Raw genomic sequence first — 22468 nt, 5'->3', positions numbered from 1 at the left:
GTTCCGATGTCTAGTGAAATTGGCAATAATTTTCAATTTTCGCGTGTCCACAATATTGGCAAGTTTGCAATACTGCTGCACGTGCACTTTCTCAAACGGGCCCAGCTCGCAATAATGCAAACTGGGGGCATCTTTGAGCAGGACGGTAGCATCAAAGCACACACTGTCCGTGAGCTCTTCATGCAACAAGTTCCTTCACCGGTGATGCTGTCTCTTCTCCATGAGAATGATAGTGTTGCCTTGTTGGTGCTACCCACCTGCAATGACCCATGGTCCATGAGTCGTAGTCCGCCGAAAAGTCGGCTCATGTTTTGCTGTTTGGATTGCACGAATGTTTTAGATTCAGGTAATAACATTTGGAAAAGACTGTGAAGTTTTGCAGCAAACATAATAATATTTTGAAACTTGAAAGAATGTCATGAAATTCACATGTTCCAAACGAAGCCTCAAGTCGAAATGGAACTTTTTAGGTTCAGAATTATCTACCTTTGCAAAACCTTTTACTCCTACGTAGGCTTGTCGTAAAGACACTTTAACACTTCAGACTAAGATAAAGATAAAGGCATCGAATTTCTATACTTTATGCGAAAGATCTTCATATGCCGTCCGCACTGTTTTCTTTCAACCAAAACCATGAAGGCCAAGTAGGGTGAGACCAAGTCGCATCCCTCTGCCAACCGGGACCCACAACACGAGCGGGCCCACCGGCAGGCCTCACCGGGGCAAGTCAATCCGGACCCCACGCGCGGACACGACTCAGGGGACATTTCACTACGCGTCCCCAGAACCCCCACCCACCACCCTCTTCCGGGCTCTTCGTTTCCGCTTCCGGTTGGTTCCCTTCCCGAGCCGACCCGACCCGGGAGGCTCTCCCTCCAGATCGAGGCAGGCGAGGCTGCCCTAGCTAGGATCCCGCCTCGCGCAGCCATGGCCGAGGACGCGGACGCGTCCCCTCCCCCCACCGGCGGCGGCGGCGGCGACCGCAAGCGCCGCCACGCCTCGCCCGTGCTCCCGCCGCCGCCCCCCGGGCCGCCGCCGCCGGGGCCGCACAAGAGGCATCGGAGGGAGGAGGGCGGTGGCGGCGGGTTCGACCGGCGCCGGCTCGGGCCAGTCGGCGGAGGAGGGCACGACCAGGACGACAGGAGGTGAGTGGGCGGATTCGGGAGTTTTAGCTGGTAGCTGAGAGCGAGCAGATCAGAGCTTGCTAGGTGTTCTGCTTGTTGCGGTCGGTCGTAGTTGGTCGGTTCTTATTGGCAATCACTGTTTTAGCTTGGTTTAGCTATGCTGATTAGAGGTTGCGGCTTTGCAGTTTGCGATGTGAGGATCCATCGCATTAGGGATTCTTAGTTCCTCTGTTTTAGCTCCTGTATCCCTTTAACACTATCAGTGACCTGAGCTTCCTGCAGTGACTGTGCTTTCTGTTGAACTGAATATGCCATCAATAATTTGTATATTCAAATTCTTATGATGTCCCCCTCCCCTTTTTTGTCAACGTGAAGGTAGCATATTTGTTGATGCGTTGCAACTGTAATATCCTTTCACAACCTTGTCTGCATGGCTTTGTTTTCCCCATTTGAGAACTCTAGGCGGTCTGTAGCTATAAGCAAAAAGGAAGTAAAATATTTGATGTTTTTGTTGTCCGATGGTTTCTTCCCCCCTTGCACATTGATTTGAGCACTGTGGCAGTTTTTGTAGTTGTTGAGATTTCTCTCCTAGGTATGGAAATGATCATGGTGGCATAGGAAGAGAGTGGGCGGATGGAGAGTTTAGCTTGATAGTTGACATGAGCAGATCAGAGCTTTCTAGGTGCATTGCATGTCGTTGTCACTTGGAATCGGTTGGTGTGTACTGGTATTGCAGTTTTTGTTTGGTTTAGCTATGCTGATTGGACGCTGCAGCGCGATACTGTGACATGAGGTTTCCGTGCGTGCTATTTGTTGTAACAGTGGTGTTAGAATTAGAGTAAAGTAAGAGAAAATGACTGTTACAGTTTTACGATTTCTAGGCTATTTGGCTAAGGGCCTTGCTTCATTACATTAGGAGACTGTTCTGTGGTTTCTATACTGAATGGCTACAGTTCCATCAATTGCTGAAGCTTCCTGCAATGACAATGCTTTCTAGTCAACTGAATGTACTTTTAATAATTTGTGTATTCAAATGCTTATGGTGCTCCTTTTTTCATGTGAAGCAACTATATTTCTTGATTTTTTGCAACTATTGTAGATGTTTGGTAGCTCTTTTTAAAAAAAATCTTAGTCTCCAATTTTTTCTATTGCCCATTGATTTGAGTTTTGTGTCAGTTTTTGAAGTTGCTGCCTTTTGTGTCCTAGGTATGGAAACGGTCATGGTGGCATAGGAGGAAGAGGTGGTGATGGTCGATATGTGAATCGTGCACCAGGTATGAATTAATGAGCTGGGTTTACCATTATCAGCTAGATGTCATATTTAATACAGATACTAAGTTGTAAGCTCAACAGGAGATTGAAAAGGTAGCATTGATCTAGTTCATTATACCTGTAGTTGATATGATTTCTTCTCGTTATCTTTGCCAAGTCTGTCAAGCATACAACACAATATATACACTTTGGGCTGGATCATAACTCATAGCACATGTTTCTTTCTAAGAAAATCTTGAAATGTATATGGTATTAGAAACACAATTTGGCATTGAGTAAAGCATATGTGCTACTAAGTATCTTATCAGTTCAAGCTACTTAGTATGTACGGACAGAATTTCTTAGTTGTGATGTTCCTTTAATTGTAATCTTATTTGTATAGATTGGTCGGATTCTGGACGTGGTGGGTGGAATGAAGGCCCTGGGAACGGTCGTAGGTACATATATAAATCTGGATTGGCTTCATGTACTTCTATTATTTCCTTTCTTTGCTGAGAAAATATACCCTCTGGGGAGCAACTCCTGTCAGGATTGTACATGGTTTGCAGTTGCATAAGAGCATCTCCAACCATGAGTCCTATATTTGGGTCCTATAATTTGTATTAGGGACATATTTGATGTGTTTAGGGCCCAAAAAAAAGCTTATACTCCAACAGCGGGGTCTCAAATCATGTCATTTACAACTAATTGGGGAAAGATTGGAGCGGAGGCATTGGGGAAAGAAGTCTCTATCAGTTAGATTTCGTGGCAAAAGGGAGATAGGACCCAACCAATTGAGTCCTATATCTAGGACCTGGGAGACTGAGTCATAAATTGATTTGCCAGTTTTTTGTAAAATAGGACTCCTGTTGGAGGCTATTTTTTTCTCTTAAGCCCTATATTTCAAGATAGAACCCAATTTAGGACTCCTATTGGAGATGCTCTAATATTATCTTCTGAGTAAAATACATGGGTGGGCCTTAAACCTGTCATACTATGTCATCTAGGTCCATGAAATCTGAAAATACATTTTTGCCCCCACCTCCCACAATCTTGTGAAGTGATGCACTATAGGTCCATACCCTTCTACATAGGCACATCTAGCATCTTCTTGCTTATGGCACCAATGTGGCATGCACTCGTTCCCTACACCCCTACGGCGCGGAAAAGTATGAGGGAAAGCAATTCCAAATACGCCGAATCGCTCCATCAGCCTCTGTGAGGACCACCCGTGCCACCGAGCTCGTTCCCTAGGTCCCGCCCCGTGCCACCGAGCTCATTCAATTGGTCCCGTGCTACGCTCACCCCCTCAGCCCCACGAGCCGCCACACGGCCATTCGTTGCATGTTGCCACATTTGACTCGTACCGGGCAGCAACAGGCAGATCTGATCCTTTGGCCCTCACACCCATGCTGGCTGATTCCATGGCTGCCGCCACTACCGGGTGGCTAGAGATGTGAGAGAAAAGGAAAGGAGGGAGAGAATGAGTGGCCTCCCAGTTTGCCGCAACGTAAGGGAGTAGAGGAGGAATGCATGCCAGGTTGGTGCCACACAAGCAAGAAAATGCTGAGAAGTGCCTACATGGAAGGTATGGAGCTCGGTGCATCACTTGACACGACTAGGGGGGCAAAGATGCATTTTGGGAATCGTGGAGCTAGAGTTCACAGTGTGACAAGTTTAAGTGCCACCCATGTATTTTATATCTTTTCCTCAAACACACAGTAATAGAAGGAATCTAAGTTTCTAGTACAAGGGTGAGAAGAGCTGCTAAAAAAAGGAAAGGAGAAGGGAAGCATAAAAACACACACTAATAAGAAAAACATGCCAACACACGCACACACACACACAACAGAAAAGAAAAAAAATCAACAGCAGGATCAGAGCAGAAGCTTTGATAACTCCTTAGCACTCACTGTGCACCAAGGACGTATGCTGTGCACATTGCTGCTCAAACATCTGATGTCGCACCCCCAAAAACACATATGATCCGGTGCTCCCAGATAGTAACAAGCTTCCAGAATGATGGAGCTGAGTCCCTCTGCTGCTGTGCTGTAACAGCGTGATGCCACCATGTTATGTGGTGTGAGGTGATGCCGACAAACCCTGCAACATGATGGTTTGCACTATATTACATATTTTACCATTTCAGAACTAATTGGTCCGTCATTGAAGCGACGAGCAGCCGAGCATGTAATAGCTCTCAAAAAGAAGTTTTGGATGTAATGCATGTACATGTGAATATGTGATTGGCCTGTGTAGTGTGAAAAAGAAGACTAGACCACTTAGGAGGAACTATGTGACTTCATATTGAGAGGAAAGTAGACACCCAATTTGAGCCAAAGGGGACTTGAACCTATGTGGTGGAGTATACTGTATACACCCAAACATCCCATTTGTTGTAACGTTAAAGACTAATGGACTCTTGACAGTCTACTCTCTATGCGGTCTGTAGTAAATAATCGAAGAAAGATGGTCGCATTAAAGGATTTATAGTCATCAGTCATCACTGACAATGTCACGTAAACACTACAAATTCATTTTTTTCATCCTCATCACAACTCCTCTTGGATCAACCATATAGAACTTGCATATTAGTTTCTGATCTCTCTAAAGGTGGTGAAGGGGGACCAGATTTGAAAGCATTGTAGTGTCAAATTGGCTAATTTTAAAGAAGAGAAACAACATTAATGTATTGCTGAAACAGAGGACCTAATTGACATTTTTACCTTAGTTTTGTTGGCTACTAGTATTACTTTTATTTCGACACGAACACGATATGGGAAATAACCAGTGAGCAACACTGATGTTTCTACAGGGAAGGTCTGATGTCATACAAGCAGTTCATTCAGGAGCTCGAGGATGATGTTTCACCAGTTGAAGCTCAAAGCAGGTGCACTGTGCTAGACTTCCTCCTTTTTTTTAGTGCAAATTTCTGGCAGGCATATATTTCAACTAGAACCAGACTTTGCCCCTTTTCATCTAAAGAATCATTTCTGCTGTGTGTGGGGTACACTTTATGTATGCTGTGTGTGGTACACTTTATGTATGGTTGATGTGGAAACAGTTTGACATTTTAGTTCATTATATTTATAGATACGAGGAGTACAAGTCAGAGTACATCACAACTCAGAAGAAAGCATACTTTGACCTCCATAAGGATGAAGATTGGTAACTGTTCTTTTATATTACAACATTGTGATTTACTATCTTATTTTCTTCAGTATCTTATTAATTTTGCTCCCGTGCTTTTAGGTTAAGAAACAAGTACCATCCTACAAACCTTGAAGTTGTCATAGAAAGGTTTGCTACTTTCTTAGTCTATTTCAGCCATACTCTAGTCTCCCTTGTGCAAATGTTCTGCATTTTTGCAATATTGTTTCTTTGATGTTCTTGCCCATCTGAGCTGTAATTATCTTTTATTACAAAACAGAAGGAATGAACTGGCAAGAACTACTGCAAATGAATTCTTCCATGATTTACCGAGTGGAAGTCTGGACACGTGAGATTCTCTCTCTCTCTCTCTCTCATCAAGAGTTTGTATTAATCATTATTCGTTTTTGGTACTGTGCAGTGGCCCAGGGTTAACAGGTTCGGCAGCAAGCAAATCGGGAAATAATAGTAGTAAAAATCTTGTGGACTCATCAGATGGTAAAAAAGGGAAACATGGAAATGGCCCTGAGGATTTATACTATGCTGCTCCCAAGGCTCACCCAGTTAGTTCCGAGGCTCGGCGAATCCGAATTGACATTGAGCAAGCTCAAGCTCTCATTTGTAAACTTGATTCTGAGAAGGGTATTGAGAACAATGTTCTCTCAAGTAGTGACCATGACAAGCCAGACAGGGATAAGTCACACGGTTCAGTGGGGCCAATTGTTATAATACGGGGATCATCTACTGTGAAGGGTCTTGAAGGTGCTGAGTTGCTGGACACTCTTGTTACTTATTTATGGCGTATTCATGGTGTGGATTATTATGGTATGTCTGAGACAAACGAGCCTAAAGGCCTTAGGCATGTGAAAGCTGATGCGAGGACATATAATGGGGCTAGCTCAAATGCAACTGAATGGGAGAATAAACTTGATTCATTCTGGCAAGACAGGATTCAAGGTCAGGATCCGTTAGAAATACTGAAAGCAAAGGAGAAGATTGATGCAGCTGCTACTGAAGTCTTGGATCCATATGTGAGGAAAATAAGGGATGAGAAGTATGGGTGGAAGTATGGTTGTGGAGCCAAGGGTTGCACTAAGCTTTTCCATGCTGCTGAGTTTGTCCAGAAGCATCTTAAACTCAAGCATCCAGATGTGGTAGTTGAGCTAACTTCGAAAGTGAGAGATGATATATACTTTGAGAACTATATGAAGTATGTTTCTGCACTCTCATCCTTTTGATTAAGCCAGTTTTTAAAATTGCAAGATGATTATGAGGCATTTATCTTGAATGCAGTGATCCAAAGGCGCCTGGTGGAACACCTCTCATGCAGCAACCTGCTCCAGTAAGCCTCGTCACTAAGTTTGTACTCACTTACAAATTGGTGGCTTTCTTGTGTAATTCTTTGTAGTGATCCATGTTCAGAGGGGAAAAGGCAGGCAAAGGCCACCAATAGAGAGTCGGCTGAGAGATGAGCGTGGGAATCGTAGGTTTGACGGAAATGTTGATTCACCACCACGTGATGGGTCTGGTGAAAACCCTGAGGATGCTATATATGATTCATTTGGTGATCCAATTATGCATGGTGCCTTCCCTCCAGATATTCCTGCTCCCCCGATTCTAATGCCTGTGCCTGGTGCTGGGTAAGTCTGCAACTTCAGCTTGCTTGTTTTGAAATTTGACTGGTTTTACTCATTGTCAGTTCATCTCCATTGCAGTCCCCTAGGACCATTTATTCCTGCACCCCCGGAAGTTGCCATGCATATGTTGAGGGATCAGGGTGGGCCACCACCTTTTGAGCCAGCTGGAGGTCCACATCCTAGGAAAGCAGGAAGGGGTGGTGGCCCCCCAATGCATGGTCCATCCCCGATCTTCAGCGCTCCGCCGCCTCCTCATATGCATGATCCTCGAAGAATACGAAGGTTAGTACTTTATATCTCAAATTTGTTGCAGTTTGCACAAGTTTTCCCTGAAGTCGTTACTATTCAGTGTAAACAATTCATTTCCAACATTCTGAATTGCGTTCAATAGCAACTGAAGATCCTGAACGGTAGAAAAAGGCATTCTTGATTATTTGTTGCCAGCTTTTCTTTGACATCATTATTCCTTTCCAGATATTATGATATGTATGCTTGGCTAGGAGATGTCTTTCCAGATATTGTTCTTCCATTGTGTATGCTAACAATGCAAATTTCTTGCGTGTGTATAAGCTTTACGCCCTGGATTTGAATGTTGATGGAACTACCAATAGATGTTTCAGAAATATTTTTCCCATGCACTTTCTATTCGTCTTTTTGGTACACCTTTTCACCAGTTCTCGTCTTACCCTGATTGCAGCTACCAAGACCTTGATGCTCCTGAAGACGAAGTGACTGTCATGGACTACCGAAGCTTGTAGGACTTCCCCGCTCCATGTGCCTCCTGATACTTGTAGGTAACATTACAGCGGGGCAACTCCTCGCCATCTAGAATTACTGCGGAGGAACCCTAGTAGGCATTTTGTGTCTCGACTCTGTCTCTTCTCAGTGTCTGTAAAATGAAACAGAGGAATTGGCCATGAAACAAGGAACCACCTCATCATTTCAGTGCTACCTGCAACTTTGTACAATGTCTACGATGCGAAAGATGTTCATTTTATGTTCTCGTAGGTGCCAAGTACGTTTGCCCTCGATCCCTGTCAGCCCTAACATGATCTGTTGGTCACCGTGTATGTCCTGTATGTACTCCATAGTACTCACCTGCACATGCAAATGGCAAGTGGGGTTGGGATCTGGTGCCTGTGCTTGCAGCTTATCAGTGCCTGAAGCTGTTTCCAGAATTCTGATCCGCCGGAGCTGGCAAGCATGCTGGTCTAGCTAGCGGGCAGATACTGATGCTGGTGCTGGTCCAGCTCGTGGATGGAAACTGTTCGGAAAGCCAAGTCCCCTGCTGGACCCCGATCCCGTCTAGCTAGTCTGTTTGCATCTGCTGACCGGATCTGGAAACCATGTGGAACTAATTGCACTGCTGACTCAGCAGTGCTGACTGTGATCGCATGGCTCGGGCGACATCCTGGGATCTCCTCTTGTAAACCAACCACGCAGCTGAGTGTGTGTGTGATACTGTGATTCGGTGAACGGGCGGGCACGCGGCACGCTTCCTTACCGGCTGGCGGCGGCAGGGCAGGACGCAGGAGCCCCGGCCGCTGTCGGCCACCTGCCGCGTCGCCGGAGCTTTCGTCCTCCCGCCCGGCGTGCAAGCAAGCGGTGAGGTGGACCGGCCCGAAAAGGAGGCGAGAGAGAGGGTAGCGGGGAGCTGTGGGAGCACGTGTGAGCTGAGCTGAGCCCGGGTTCGCGGCGAAGTGGGGGGCACGCAACGTGGACTGACCGCAGCGGGGTATCCTGGACGGATCAAATTGGATCGAATAATGTTGCCAATGATGGGATGCTGCGCCGTCAGCATTCCTTCTGTCGCCGCGCCTGGGCAACCGTAGATGTGTGGTTGCTGCCGGTGCTAACATTTTTCTTGGTGCTACTCGGTGAAGAAGCCAGTATGTCTGTGTGCTTGATGGCAGATGAGGTGTGGCTTTAACTATGTTTACACGGATTCATCCGACTGCGATGCTCTCCGAAGAGTACGAACTCAGGTCAAATAATCCCAAGTATTTTGGGCCAATCTAAAGACCCGTAGACCAATTATTAACTCTCGAAGAAACCCTTCGCACGTTGGCATGTCGACATCACTAATGAGTGAGAAGCGTGACATGTAGGAGTACCCGTCAAGCACAGTCCACTGACCTCACAACAAAAGGACTGCCGTAATGTTGCTCAGTACCATAGCAAAATGAGGATAATATCAGGTAAAAGTTACTTTTTGCCCCCTAAGAGGAATACTATATTTACCACACGACGATCCCACATCAGATTCCCATTGCCCTGTGTACTTCTTCCTAATTTATAAAACTCAGCGAGGCGCCGACCAAAATTCCCCCCACTGACACTCTGACAGTAATACCAGGTATCCACTCCTACCTGAACTTTTCCACCTCCATTTCAAACGCGCCGCGCCAAGCTCAACTGCGTAGTCCACCCGATCCGGTCGTTGCTTCCCGCCAGATACGGCACCCCCCGCTGACGTGTGGGCCGCCACCACGTCACGCGGGGGCGAGCTCCCGGTTCTGGCCTCGGGCCCGCGTGGCAGCGTAACGCCACGCAAGAAGCTTCGTGGAAGCTTCATGCCGCCCCCGCAACAGCCTCGAGAACGAGTCCCCATTCCCGACCGCAAAACCGGGCAGAGGAAGAAGAGAACAAAACGCTTTCCCAGAGAGCACGAGAGGGAGAGAGAGGGGCGAAGCGGCGAGGCAGCTGGGGTTGAGCAGGCCCGGCCGCCGGATGTTCTAGAAGCTTTGCGGAGCCAAGGTGAGCCGATTGGTTGACCTTCCCGCCTCCACGGCGATCTCGTGATGACATGACACGGGTGCGCTCTCATCTCGTCTGTGTGGCGCGCAGGGGCTGCAGCTGCGAGCGCCGGTGTCGTCTCTCCTGCGAAGGCCGCGGCGAAGGTGGGCTGCCTGCCTGCGGCTGCTGCTGTGATCGGGCGGGATGGCGCTGGGGAGGTCGCCACCGCCGGAGATCCGCTCGCCGGACGCCGCGGAGGACGGCGCGGAGGCCGAGGCGGAGGAGGAGGTCTTCGACGATGCGTTCGACATACCGCATAAGAACGCGCCGCACGACCGGCTGCGCCGGTGGAGGGTACGTCCGTGATCGACTCGCCCTTCTCCGATTGTGTTCCCTTCGAATTTGGATCTTCGGCGGGCCGGGTAGGTCGGGGATCTGGGTTGCGTGATGCGTGCGCTCTCCTTGGATTTGGAAATGGTTCGCGTGCGTGCCGTTCTCTGATTGTCTGCGTATGCACGGAGAATAGAACAAGCAATGTATGGATGCTCGTGACTGGAGTGTGGAGTGGAGTGTGGAGCTGCCATTCCGAGGTTCGAGGCCTGGGCAGTTTACCTGAATCTCTGCTCCACATGGAGAGAAGGGGAATGGCATTTGTGATGAACAAGTTTGCCGTTGAAGAAATATGTTTTTTCTAGCATTTCATTGAAGAATTATACTTCAGTGGAATGCCTTGATGCATTGCTGATTCTGATTGGGTTTTGCGTATTGTATATTTTTTTCTTTCTGGATTCCTACAAAGGCATTGTAGTCTGTTTGACAACAAACACAGTACCTGGTCCCCTCTGTTACTGTGGATATTCGTGTGGCCACAAGTCTTACTAAATTGGTAACTGAAAGTGGAGTACTGACACTAGAGGTTTGCCTTGCATTCGTCCATTTATTGATGCTCATATTCAAGCTAGGGTAGTGTATGTAGTTTGACTGGTTTGCCCTGTCAGTACAATGGGGAAATTATGAAGAGAAACATCATTTTTTTTACAACAGTGGGACTCCACTAGTTTTACTTAATAGGGTAAGTTGCTCATGTGGGAACTAGTCGTGGTAAATATGAAGATGGGTGATGAGGCCTTTGGGATATAGAAGTAAATCGTGTATTGTGGATCAACACAAGCTCCTAGTATTGAGTTCTAACAAATATGGTTATTCTCTACTTTCAGCAAGCTGCTCTTGTGCTCAATGCTTCACGGCGCTTTCGATATACTCTAGACCTTAAAAAGGAGGAAGAGAAAGAGATTATAAGAAGGAAGATCCGGTCCCATGCACAAGTTATACGGGTACAGTGTCATTTGCCTGCTGAGATATTCTATGTTCTCTTTTGGCTGTTTCGTTTTTTGTATTCTAAATTTGTATTCTCCAGGCAGCATTTCTTTTCAAAGAAGCTGGTCAAAAAGATATTAGAGGTATGGCTACTACTCCATACTGTTATGTTAAACTTCGTTTTACTGCTCATATTTACCCAACTGGATGATTACATCACTCTAAAGTTGAGTAACTTTAATTCTTTTAATATGTCGGGCTTTGTTGGTGAAATTCATGATGGATGTTTCATGTAAACATGTCATCAGTCTTCATTCCATCCTTGTACTGAACATTAGTGATAAAAAAAGGGTGACGTACGTTTTCCTGCTTCCTTCTTAAATACCATAGCAGTTTTCTGGTGGCAATGTAGCAAAGGTTCAATTCTATTTAATCAATTAAGATGTAATGATGCCCTCGCATTGCAATAACAGCCATAATAATTCATTTCACTAATTTTACCATTTCAATATTTTTTATTCAAATCATTTTGTTATTTAATCCATCCATTAGTTCATTAAAAATCCATCCCATTTGTTCATAAAATTCAGGTTCTCTCCCTCCCTCCAGCTGTATAGTATTTTCCTCATGGTATATCTGCTTGGACACTAGATAGTCCACTCACACTATCTAAACTTTGCTGCTTCTCTGTTTGTTTATACTTGTGCTTAATGCTTGTATGCTCATTTATATGCTTGTTTTACATACAATTTATTTATATTCTTGTGTTATGTTTAATGTCCTTGCACGAAGCAGAAGCTTATAGTGGTATAAATCTTGCAACGGCCTCTCGCAGTTTTCCAATTGAACTGGAAAAGCTTACCACATTAAACAGGGATCATGATAGTGTTCTTCTTCAAGAAGTTGGAGGAGTAAGTTAATACTGAGCTAGATTATCATTTTTTTTCGTTAACATCTTCTCATTTTAAACTCCGTTTGTGTCACTAAAATCTGTTCAGGTCAAGGGCCTGTCAGATTTATTGAAGAGTAATTTAGACAAGGGAGCTAGTCCAAACGAGGATGAATTGTTACAAAGGAGGAATATCTATGGAGCAAATACATATCCACGCAAGAAAAGGAAAAACATACTGGTATGCTATAAGTAAATCACATAAGATTCACATATTATTTTCAAGCATTTTAAATAATCATATACAGTTACAATGTCCTGCCATTAATTCATGTGGTTGCAAGTCCCTACTTTTACGTATGTTGCCTTTGTTCTTTAATTTTCTTTTTTAGCCTTTTATCCTACATATATTTAACATAATTTCTCTGCTTAAACTTTCACCTAGTTTGATTGAAAACATGTCTCCTATTTGCCACTGGAGGGGGTTTGGGACCACATTTCGTGGGACGCTCAGTGGCAAAAAGGAGGAATTTTTTTGAAAGGAGATATATTTCGAAAGCAATGGTAGAGAGGAACTTGATCCTTAAATCAAGGTAGACGTTTTTTTTTATGGTAAAATTAAACTAGAACATGGTCCTACCAAAATTTGCTATTTTTCGTAACACTACGTGAATCTCTTAGCTCCAATTTTTGCAGTTTCAAATTTTAATTCCATTGTGTTCCTTCACAGCGTTTTGTATTTGAAGCATGCCAAGATTTAACTCTTGTCATTCTAATGGTAGCTGCTGCCATATCACTGACATTGGGCATGACCACAGAGGTATTATGTTATACCATCTACTAGACTGCATTTTCACTTTTCCTCGCTCTCCTGGCAGTTTTGAACTAAAAAAATACTGCTGTCCTTTATAGTACATATTACCTTACTTGCTTTTCTTTAACATTATTCATTTAGGGTGTTGATGAAGGATGGTATGATGGTGGAAGTATCTTTTTAGCTGTCTTCCTTGTGATACTTGTTACTGGTAATGGATTTTGATTGCAAGTTAATCTTTTTTTAGTAGCATAGCTGTGTGCTATTTTCTAATGTTTATCATTGTCATTTCTCCAGCAATCAGTGATTATAGACAATCTCTTCAGTTTCGACATCTGAATGAGGAGAAACAGAACATACAAGTGGAGGTGAGTATGACCACCACATCTGACCATTTTCGTTTGTAGCTCTAGGTACCAAGTGTGAACAATTCATTGATTGTATTTCTGATTTGCTATCCCTTTTGGTTAGGTTGTTAGAGGTGGTAAAAGATCTACAGCTTCAATATTTGACATTGTTGTTGGTGATGTGGTTCCACTCAAAATCGGTGACCAAGTAAGATGGTATATTATTTTTTCATCTGCTTTTTTATTTTTTGTGTAGAATCTGCTTATCAGTTTTTTCACCTCCAGGTTCCTGCTGATGGTGTCCTGATATCTGGCCATTCTCTTGCAATAGATGAATCGAGTATGACTGGAGAGTCAAAAATTGTAAGTCTATTGGAAGAGCCAGTGGCTGTTTTCAAATCTGCCTTTGTTGGATTTTCATGATGCAGTGTTATTTTAGGTTCACAAGGATCAAAAGGCACCATTCTTGATGTCTGGCTGCAAGGTTGCAGATGGCTATGGTTCTATGCTGGTGAGTCCGGCAATCTCAAGGATTTTGACACATCTGGAAACGAGCACGCCTATCTTCCATGTCACTGGGCACTGGAATTTTTCTTATTTATTATTTATTTTAATATTGCCAATTAAACTAATTGTAACTTTGCTTATCAAAAAAAGGTAACAGGCGTGGGTATCAATACTGAATGGGGTCAGTTGATGGCTAACCTTTCAGAAGATAATGGTGAAGAAACACCATTACAGGTTATTGTCTTTAATGGTAGTCCATATTCTTGAATGGACTAATACTGACAGCCTTTTCTGATTCACGCTTTCGTACTTATTAGGTTCGCCTGAATGGTGTTGCAACTTTTATTGGTTTGGTAGGCTTGTCTGTTGCTGGTGCAGTACTTGTTGTGCTTTGGATAAGGTATTTTATTTTTACTTCATACTGCAATTATCACAAATGTCTCTTGCTCTTACTGGCTTTAAATTGAACTACAGATATTTTACTGGCCATACCGAGAATCCTGATGGGACTACTCAATTTGTTGCTGGGTCTACTGGTGTGAAACAAGGATTTATGGGGGCAATTAGAATTTTGACCATTGCTGTATGTAATCTTAAATTCTTAATCTCATTAGTGTAAACCTAGTACCATGAACAGTTTTTAAGACTTCACTGATTCTTTTCTCTCTTTTTTTATCCACAGGTGACTATTGTAGTTGTTGCTGTGCCTGAGGGACTCCCATTGGCAGTAACTCTGACGTATGAATCCCTTGTGTGAATTATATTGATTTTTCAGAGCTTTGACTATCTGTAATTTTTTCAGGCTTGCATATTCAATGAAAAAGATGATGCGAGACAAAGCGCTGGTAGATAAAAAACACTTTTATGCCTATATTCACGAAAAAGTTTGACAAGAGGATGATCATGATTTTTTTACTTTTGTCTAAATAGGTGAGGCGGCTCTCATCATGTGAAACGATGGGATCAGCTACTACAATATGCAGCGACAAGACAGGAACTCTTACCCTGAATAAGGTCTGTGAAGTCATTTACCAGTCCACTGTCCATTCAAAATTCGGTCATGATATTTTCCCAAGATGTTGTGCTGACATAATGCTTGTTCAAGACTTTCCATTTAATTAAAATGCTTGAACATGCATATATTCACTGTCATCTATAACAATGCGCATATGCTCTGATGTGTTTAGTTGTGAAATTTCATAAACGATGGCACCACAATTTGTTTGGTAACTTGTATGAAATTGAACGTGCAGATGACAGTTGTGGAAGCATATTTTTCTGGAACAAAGTTGGATCCCTGTGATGATTTTAGCCAGATATCAGAGGATTCAGTGGCACTTATTATTGAAGGAATTGCACAGAACACAACAGGAACTGTATTTTTGCCTGAGGTATAGAAAACTCTCCTTGTTATCAAGATCATTTATGGAAACTCATGCCTGGCTGTCTGCATTGTTGATAGTTCAGAAAATAACAGGTTCAGTGTCCAGCACTGTCAGTGGTTAACGGTTTGTAAATTTGACCAATTAAATGAAAATTGCATGAGTTTCAAGCACTGTTTTTAAAGTGTGAAACTGGGAGGCAACAAGTTCATCACTAGTTTAAGATCTAAAACAATCAGGGTTATCTAATGTCACTGGTACTTGCCCTTAAAATTTTGGAAACTTGAACTGGGCAGCCTCCTGGAGGCAGTCTAGGGATACTGTTAAGTATCATTTATAGCACTTGTCTATAGCAATTACCAATCAATGTATGACACAGTTACATCCATGCTTTTCCTTTGTACAGGATGGGGGAGAGGCGGAACTTATGGGTTCACCAACTGAAAAGGCCATTCTTTCTTGGGGTCTTAAGGTATTATTACTAAAGTCTGCTTCAGTCTTCAGTATTTCTTCAACCGCTTTTTTGTTGACTTGACCTTCTACCTTGCACAGATAGGGATGGATTTCCATGAAATGAGGTCAAAATCTGCAATTATTCATGTTTTCCCATTTAACTCGGAGAAGAAACGTGGTGCTGTTGCAGTACAGGTAGTATGCAATTTGTGTATATCAGACCTTAACGTGAAGAATGTGCCTATGTCTCTTAGTGAAATGGCACGCAGTTTCTCCTGCGTTGTTCAAGAAAAAAATGTGGCTATGAATATTTGTGTTAAATCTTTGACTCACCTTCTTTTCCACTGCTTTATCTTAGTACATGTAACACTTGTCATGGGGGCATCAAATAATTTGAAATTGTACACCTGAGTTTTCCTATTGATTTTTACATTTTTTGCAATATTTTTTATGTTTCAAGTAATCTTTAATTGATGTTTAATACCATTGCTAGTGGGAGTTGATCAGCAAATTTTTAGATAACATTTCATATTTGTCAGTGGGCTGATATTGTTTTCCGGGTGGATTGCTGCTGAAACTAGCAAAAACTTGTCAAATGGTTACTGCCAGCCAGTTGTGAACTGCCTCAGGATGTGTTTCGAGCATAATTTGGATTGTAATATATTTCTAAATCAGCCAGTTCTGGAGACACCACTCTCCTTGCGTGGGTGACTGCTTACCGGTCAATTGCCTCCAGGGTTTTAATCATTAGGTTTCATTGCCCATTTCCTTGTCATCCTTGCATCAGGATAGTTTTTTCTTAATCTTGTCTTTGTGCAAAGATCTATAACATGTTTGTTCATGACTTGCATTGATGAAATCTTCTATGCCGCATTGTTTCTATAATTTGTGTTATCATGGTGCTGTCTGATTCCTTGAATTGCAGTCAGATGAAGGTGTTCACGTGCACTGGAAAGGTGCAGCTGAAATAGTGTTATCTTCTTGCAAAAGCTGGCTTTCTGTCGACGGTTCAGTTCAGCCAATGACTGCTGAGAAGGTAATATCCTCTCCTAACTTGTTTGTTGGTTACTCTGAAACCCACCTGAATTTTTAAAGTACTGGTTTCTGTGAGACTCACTTGGACTTTTAAGCATTTGCAGCATGATGAATACAAGAAATCAATTGAACACATGGCAGCGAATTCATTACGCTGTGTTGCTTTTGCATATTGTGCTTCTGACATTGAAATGATTCCAAAGGAAGACATAGCAAACTGGAAGTTGCCTGAGGATGACCTGACTCTACTTGGCATAGTAGGAATAAAGGTTGGTTACTGTTATTATGTTGACTCATTTTAAGTTCAACTCGGTCTGTGTTTGACAGATATGAGGGAGTCAAGCCCTATGTTCAAATACTTGAGTACAAGACAGTACTCTAAAAAAAGAGTATAAGGCAGTACAGTCTGAGTTCTTCTGTTTCGTAGTTGCTTTTCTCATAAACGTGGTGTCTTGTTTTAACAAAGAGAGGAAACATAATATGCATGATTCGCCAACTCAGTACAATCCTGTACTTCAATCTTATGTATACTATTTATTATTCACCAGGGCATTCTTCGAATGATTTTCTTCCTGTATCCATGAGCTTGCATAATAATACCTCCTCTTCAGTCACTCCATGCAACTGTATTTAATCATAAATGCGTAATTGGTGGTAGCATTCAACAGTAACTTGTTTATAAAGAGTTTATTGTTCTGTAGGACCCCTGTCGCCCAGGAGTGAGGGATGCTGTACGACTATGCACTACTGCTGGTGTAAAGGTTTGTTTTACTTGTATTGTTTTTTATTCTTCCTGTATCACTTACCTTTCATTATTAAGGATCGCTTAGGCTTTTTGTTTGTTTTTTTAGAACTCACAGAACAAATAAAATGGAATGAATTGGAACTAATATTAACAGGAGGAAATGATCATACCGTAATTATATAATAATAATATAGAAATTGACAAAAAAAAGAAGGATTACAAATGTTATCTACCCATGTTTGAGCATGAAGAAAAAAAATACTAGCCTTTGCACTGTGGTTAGTTACGGCAATCCCTTCCTAAAAGTCATTGTCCACTCCTATGTGACTTACACCTTATTAAGCACTGTAACTGCTCATTAACCAAATACTGTGCGCTAGATTACGTCCAGACATCCATCCATCTTGTTTTATTACTAGGTGGATAGTCTTTCTGTTTTTCCCCTGGGAAATGATGCCGCTCTTATTATCTGATAAATAAGCCACTGTGCTTGCAATTCAGGTGCGCATGGTTACAGGAGACAATATCGAAACTGCTAAGGCTATAGCTTTGGAGTGTGGAATACTAGATGCAAAAGGTCTTATTTCGGAGCCAGTTGTAATTGAGGGAAAAGTGTTCCGTGAGATGTCTGAAAGTGGGAGAGCAGATGCTGCTGACAAGATAATTGTAACTCCCTCCCTCCCTCCCTCCAATGCATTGTCATTATAGACCTTTTGTCCTCAGGAGCAGTTTTTATGTCATTATAGAATTTTTGTCCTCAGGAGCTGTTCTTAAGTTCTTTCAAAGTTTTTAGTGCTGTAGATCTAATTACCTTGTTCCAGGTGATGGGAAGATCATCTCCAAATGATAAACTTTTGCTTGTCCAAGCTTTAAAAAGAAAGGGACATGTTGTAGCTGTTACTGGTGATGGCACAAATGACGCCCCTGCATTGCACGAGGTGACATGTTTAGCTCAAGACATTGAGGAGTCATTACATATTGTCACTTCTTTTGACATTGATGAGTTCATTGTTCCTAATTGCTGCTTGATTTATCGTCTAGGCCGATATAGGCCTTTCAATGGGCATTTCAGGGACAGAAGTTGCTAAAGAAAGCTCTGACATTATAATCCTGGATGATGACTTCACATCAGTTGTCAAGGTTTGTTTAGTAGATAGAATTATAGAAGAGAGAACTTAACTGGCTTACTGCTATGAAGAGTGATTTTTTTTTCATTGTAAATAATTTTACTTACAGCTATCCATCTGCGTTGATAAATGTACCTTTAAGGATGTTATATTGTGCTTCTTACTAAATTATCCCAGTTGACAATCAAGTCTTGAACATGGCAGTACGGACACATGTGTAGTCCTTGGACGAAAGTGCATTTTTTAGGCAATAATTATGGTTGCATAACCGCTGCTTTTGGTGAGATTTGTGTTAAAATTTATGGATTTCAATCTCTTCTTTCCCTTTCAGGTTGTTCGTTGGGGACGGTCTGTCTATGCAAATATACAGAAATTCATTCAGTTCCAGCTTACTGTTAATGTTGCTGCACTTGTGATTAATGTGGTTGCTGCTGTGTCCTCTGGTGATGTGCCCCTAAATGCTGTTGAGGTTGGGACAGTTTTCCTTGTTTTGTGCAATTTGCTCTACTACAGCCATTGCTGCTTCTATTAAATTAGTTACTTGTCATGTTCCATGAAAGATGTGCAGAAAATTTTACTATCATGTCCAATATTACTGGAAATTTGAACCTTTCTGGTAAACAATTAATATACAGCTCAAGACATATAGCTAACAGTGATGCACCAGATTCCCTGAGACCCTTGTGCACCCAGGCTGTGCCTCTCATGTACTTCGTACTTCATTCTTCCTTTCTTTCACTTTTCAGCTTCTCTGGGTGAACCTTATCATGGACACATTGGGAGCTCTTGCATTAGCCACCGAACCACCAACTGACAACCTTATGAAGAGAAATCCTGTTGGTCGAAGGCAAGTAAAAGTGTCAGAATTTATTGTTGACAACATCGTGTGTAATGTGTTCCAGTGCATAGTACTATGCATTTTGAATTTAAAATATTCTTCTGCAGGGAACCTCTTGTTACAAATATCATGTGGAGAAACTTGTTTGTCCAGGTTAGTATTCCTGTGTTATACAATTGGATTCTGCTTAATCTTTTTTTTTTCTAATACATTTAGAATTTCGTGCAGGCCCTTTACCAAGTAGCAGTTCTTCTCATCTTCGATTTTGCTGGAGTAAGAATTCTGCGGCTGCAGAATGAAAGCCGAGATAATGCAGAGAGGATAACGAACACCTTCATCTTTAATACATTTGTCTTTTGCCAGGTGGGTTATTAGTTTGATTGTTTATTTAAGAATCATAGCAGAACATGGCTGGAGACAGGTCTTGTCTCGCCTTTTAGACAAATGTTTACTAATGGTGGACAATTTTCAAAAGAAAAAATAAATCAATTTGAAGTTGATATTTCCACAAAAGGAACTAGTAGATATTTCCATGGAGGTTGTACCTCATATTAGCTCTTCTAATAGGCTATTTATGCTTGATCATATTCAAGTTCCATGTATGGCATAAGGAAATTGTTTCTAAGCTATGTATCTTGACCTGGTACCTGGACAAAAATGGATCAGGGTCTGAGAAATCTGGAATGTTTTTCTTTTATCAATTTTCAGTGAGTTGCTATCTTTCTTTGCATTTCTATCTGTGCCAGTAATTTAACGAGACCGATTAGAAACTCCTGGACTTTAGGCCCTTGACTGACAATGCTTTTGCCTGTATAGTCAGACTAACCCAAGCGAAGTTACCTTGAATATTTTACATCATTTTGATAATTTACTTCAGAGTTGAGACTATGTATATCTGAAAAATATGTTTTTGCTAACTTTGATGTGCTTTTGACTCTAGATTTTCAACGAGTTCAATGCACGCAAACCCGAGGAGAGGAATGTCTTCAAAGGTGTAACAAAGAACCACCTATTCATGGGAATAATCGGTATAACAACAATATTTCAGGTACAGGCGATATAGAACTTATTCTCTGTATTCTCAAACACCCTTGTCCATGAGGTAGTTATGAAGTTGCTCTCCTCTGGCAGATACTGATAATTCAGTTCCTGGGGAAGTTCTTCAAAACAGTGAGACTTGATTGGAGACTATGGCTGGTTTCAGTTGCTATTGGCGTTGTAAGGTATGCACTTATTAAACATAGCAACTTCTTGGTTTTGCAAAGTTTATCAAGCCTTTAAATGCAATGCACCACACAGTAGTTGAAGGAAGAAGTCTATATAACCCCCCCCCCCAAACTATTGGGGTCGGACCACATCACCCCCCAAACTAAAAAACCGGATATTTAACTCCCCCAACTTTGCAAAACCGTTTACTTAACCCCCCCCCCCCCCAAGCTGGTTTTGTATAGCGGTTTTAGCCACATGGCATGCTGAGCTCGACAAAAATGCTGATGTGGACCTGCTGACATGTGGGGCCTGCTTGTAAATGAGATGTCCTATCCTCTCTTCTTCTTCCCCTCTTCTTTCTCCCTGCGCCAAGTCCGTGCAGGCCGACGGCAGTGAGGACGAGGAGCCGTGACGCCGCGGTACGCGCCCTGCCCACCCTAGCGGGGGAAGCGTCGCCCCCGTCCTTGGTGGCGGCGGCCAGTGGTGGAGGGGCAGTCGACCCGCGACGGCGAGCACAACGACGGCGAATGTTGCACCCACGCCATGGATGAAGACCGGCTACTGCAAGAAGATGGCGACGAGGAGGAGGGGCTCGGACCCTTCGCCCGCCGCCACCATCTCTTGTTCTCCCCTTCCCCTCTCGCCAATCCTCTTTCTTGACATCATGCGTCCTCTTCCCCTTCTAGCGTCCGGCTCCACCTCCTTGAGCTCGCCGCGGAGGTCGATGGCGTGGGCACCCGCCGTGCCCGGTGCGGCGCCTCGTCCATGCTTGGGCGGGGCCCCCGTGCTCCAGGTCCAGCAGCGGCGTAGGGTTGCGGTCGTCCCCTCTGGTCCGGAGCCAGGAGGGAAGGGGGAGAAGAAGAGAGAAGAGAAGAGAAGGGCATCTCACTTACAAGCGGGCCCCACATGTCAGCAGGTCCACATTAGCATCTTTGTCCACCTCAGCAAGCCACGTGGCTAAAACCGCTGTGCAAAACCAGCTGAGGGGGCTAAGTAAATGGTTTTGCGAAGTTGGAGGGGCTAAATATCCGGTTTTTTAGTTTGGATGGTGATGTGGTCGGACCCTAATAGTTGTGGGGGGGGGGGGGGGGTATGTAGACTTCTTCCTAGTTTGAACCCTGAAATGCATTTATAAACATTGAGAAGCATGACATCAGATCCACTGTTTCCATATTGCCTGCAGTTTTGTTGTGAAATTAAATGTTGGGCTCATTCCGCGAGGAATAATTTTGGTGTGATTCTTTCTTATGTGATGCTTCCAGTTGGCCCCTAGCATATCTCGGAAAATTCATTCCGGTGCCCGTAAGACCACTCCAGGACTATTTCAAACCCCGTTGTTGCCGGAAAACACGCCGTGGTGAGTCTCCATGAGCGAGCTTTTGACCTTTCTCTGCGTTTATTATGATCCAAAGAGCTCAGGAATTCAATTGATCGTTAATGCAGACGAGGAGGAAGGCGGACAGACGTAGGGCGCAACGAGTAGCCAGTGTAAATAGCCATGTCATAAGAAGAGGATAAATTCTACTGGTTCCACGGGAGCAGCCGCTTGGAGAATGTATAAGCTGCCAACAAAGCCGGCCCGGTAGTTTTCCTAGTTTCTTCGACAGGAAATGCAGTGGGAAACTGTACAGCAGCCAAACTCCTGTTCTAGGCTACTGGCCTACCAGGTGGTGTGCTATGCTATGCGGCAGCGAAAGCTCGAGCACAATCGGAGCTACTAGTTTTGTATGGACTTGCGACGGTATAACCTAAAGCAGCTCTAGCTTGCGATCTAACCATTTTTTCTGGCAACCTGACTGTAAATTTGTAAATTCTTATCTGCTACTAGATGCTATTGCTTATGTATTTATCTGTTATTATGCACCTTACAAAAATACAGTCAAAAGAACAGGTTTAAAAGAAGCTAA

General features: G+C 43.2%; 2 protein-coding genes across 4 annotated transcripts; both read left to right on the top strand.

The window, feature by feature from the left end:
• Window positions 1–767: 767 nt before the first annotated feature.
• LOC112896663 (serrate RNA effector molecule-like) lies at window positions 768–8177 on the top strand. Its single transcript, XM_025964716.1, has 12 exons — window positions 768–1145; window positions 2331–2398; window positions 2779–2833; window positions 5191–5265; window positions 5469–5543; window positions 5628–5675; window positions 5806–5874; window positions 5947–6735; window positions 6819–6867; window positions 6948–7165; window positions 7241–7444; window positions 7860–8177. Exons 1-12 carry the CDS (start codon window positions 928–930, stop codon window positions 7918–7920), a joined length of 1929 nt encoding a protein of 642 aa, XP_025820501.1. The 5' UTR covers window positions 768–927; the 3' UTR covers window positions 7921–8177.
• Window positions 8178–9758: 1581 nt separating this feature from the next.
• LOC112896662 (calcium-transporting ATPase 5, plasma membrane-type-like) lies at window positions 9759–22468 on the top strand. Of its 3 annotated transcripts, XM_025964712.1 has the most exons (35): window positions 9759–9919; window positions 10010–10252; window positions 11116–11232; window positions 11316–11358; window positions 12011–12126; window positions 12214–12345; window positions 12835–12924; window positions 13060–13129; window positions 13216–13286; window positions 13390–13473; window positions 13551–13628; window positions 13705–13776; window positions 13923–14006; window positions 14090–14172; window positions 14247–14355; window positions 14455–14510; window positions 14575–14617; window positions 14703–14786; window positions 15026–15163; window positions 15561–15626; window positions 15707–15802; window positions 16533–16643; window positions 16747–16911; window positions 17344–17403; window positions 17889–18053; window positions 18209–18325; window positions 18429–18527; window positions 18846–18983; window positions 19261–19361; window positions 19460–19505; window positions 19581–19715; window positions 20293–20400; window positions 20484–20575; window positions 21824–21918; window positions 22005–22468. In XM_025964712.1, the coding sequence occupies exons 2-35, from the start codon at window positions 10103–10105 to the stop codon at window positions 22028–22030; spliced, it is 3240 nt and encodes a 1079-aa protein (XP_025820497.1). In that variant the 5' UTR covers window positions 9759–9919; window positions 10010–10102; the 3' UTR covers window positions 22031–22468. The 3 variants fall into 3 exon arrangements, with proteins under 3 accessions (XP_025820497.1, XP_025820498.1, XP_025820499.1); XM_025964713.1 differs by lacking the exon at window positions 22005–22468 and having other exon boundaries at window positions 21745–21880; XM_025964714.1 differs by lacking the exons at window positions 9759–9919; window positions 10010–10252; window positions 11116–11232; window positions 11316–11358; window positions 12011–12126 and having other exon boundaries at window positions 12311–12345; window positions 12887–12924.

Source organism: Panicum hallii, chromosome 6 (genome assembly GCF_002211085.1).
Source record: "Panicum hallii strain FIL2 chromosome 6, PHallii_v3.1, whole genome shotgun sequence".
Taxonomy (NCBI): domain Eukaryota; kingdom Viridiplantae; phylum Streptophyta; class Magnoliopsida; order Poales; family Poaceae; genus Panicum; species Panicum hallii.
The sequence above is the reverse complement of the archived record's forward strand: the minus strand, read 5'-3'. Positions and strand labels throughout refer to the sequence as shown.

Coding starts and splice junctions, on each gene's coding strand:
- LOC112896662 (XM_025964712.1), top strand. CDS start 10,103: ATGGCGCTGGGGAGGTCGCCACCGCCGGAGATCCGCTCGCCGGACGCC. Junction 19,362..19,459: donor AGAAATCCTGTTGGTCGAAG/GCAAGTAAAAGT, acceptor ATTCTTCTGCAG/GGAACCTCTTGTTACAAATA. Junction 19,506..19,580: donor GGAGAAACTTGTTTGTCCAG/GTTAGTATTCCT, acceptor AATTTCGTGCAG/GCCCTTTACCAAGTAGCAGT.
- LOC112896663 (XM_025964716.1), top strand. CDS start 928: ATGGCCGAGGACGCGGACGCGTCCCCTCCCCCCACCGGCGGCGGCGGC. Junction 2,399..2,778: donor ATATGTGAATCGTGCACCAG/GTATGAATTAAT, acceptor TTATTTGTATAG/ATTGGTCGGATTCTGGACGT. Junction 7,166..7,240: donor ATGCCTGTGCCTGGTGCTGG/GTAAGTCTGCAA, acceptor TCTCCATTGCAG/TCCCCTAGGACCATTTATTC.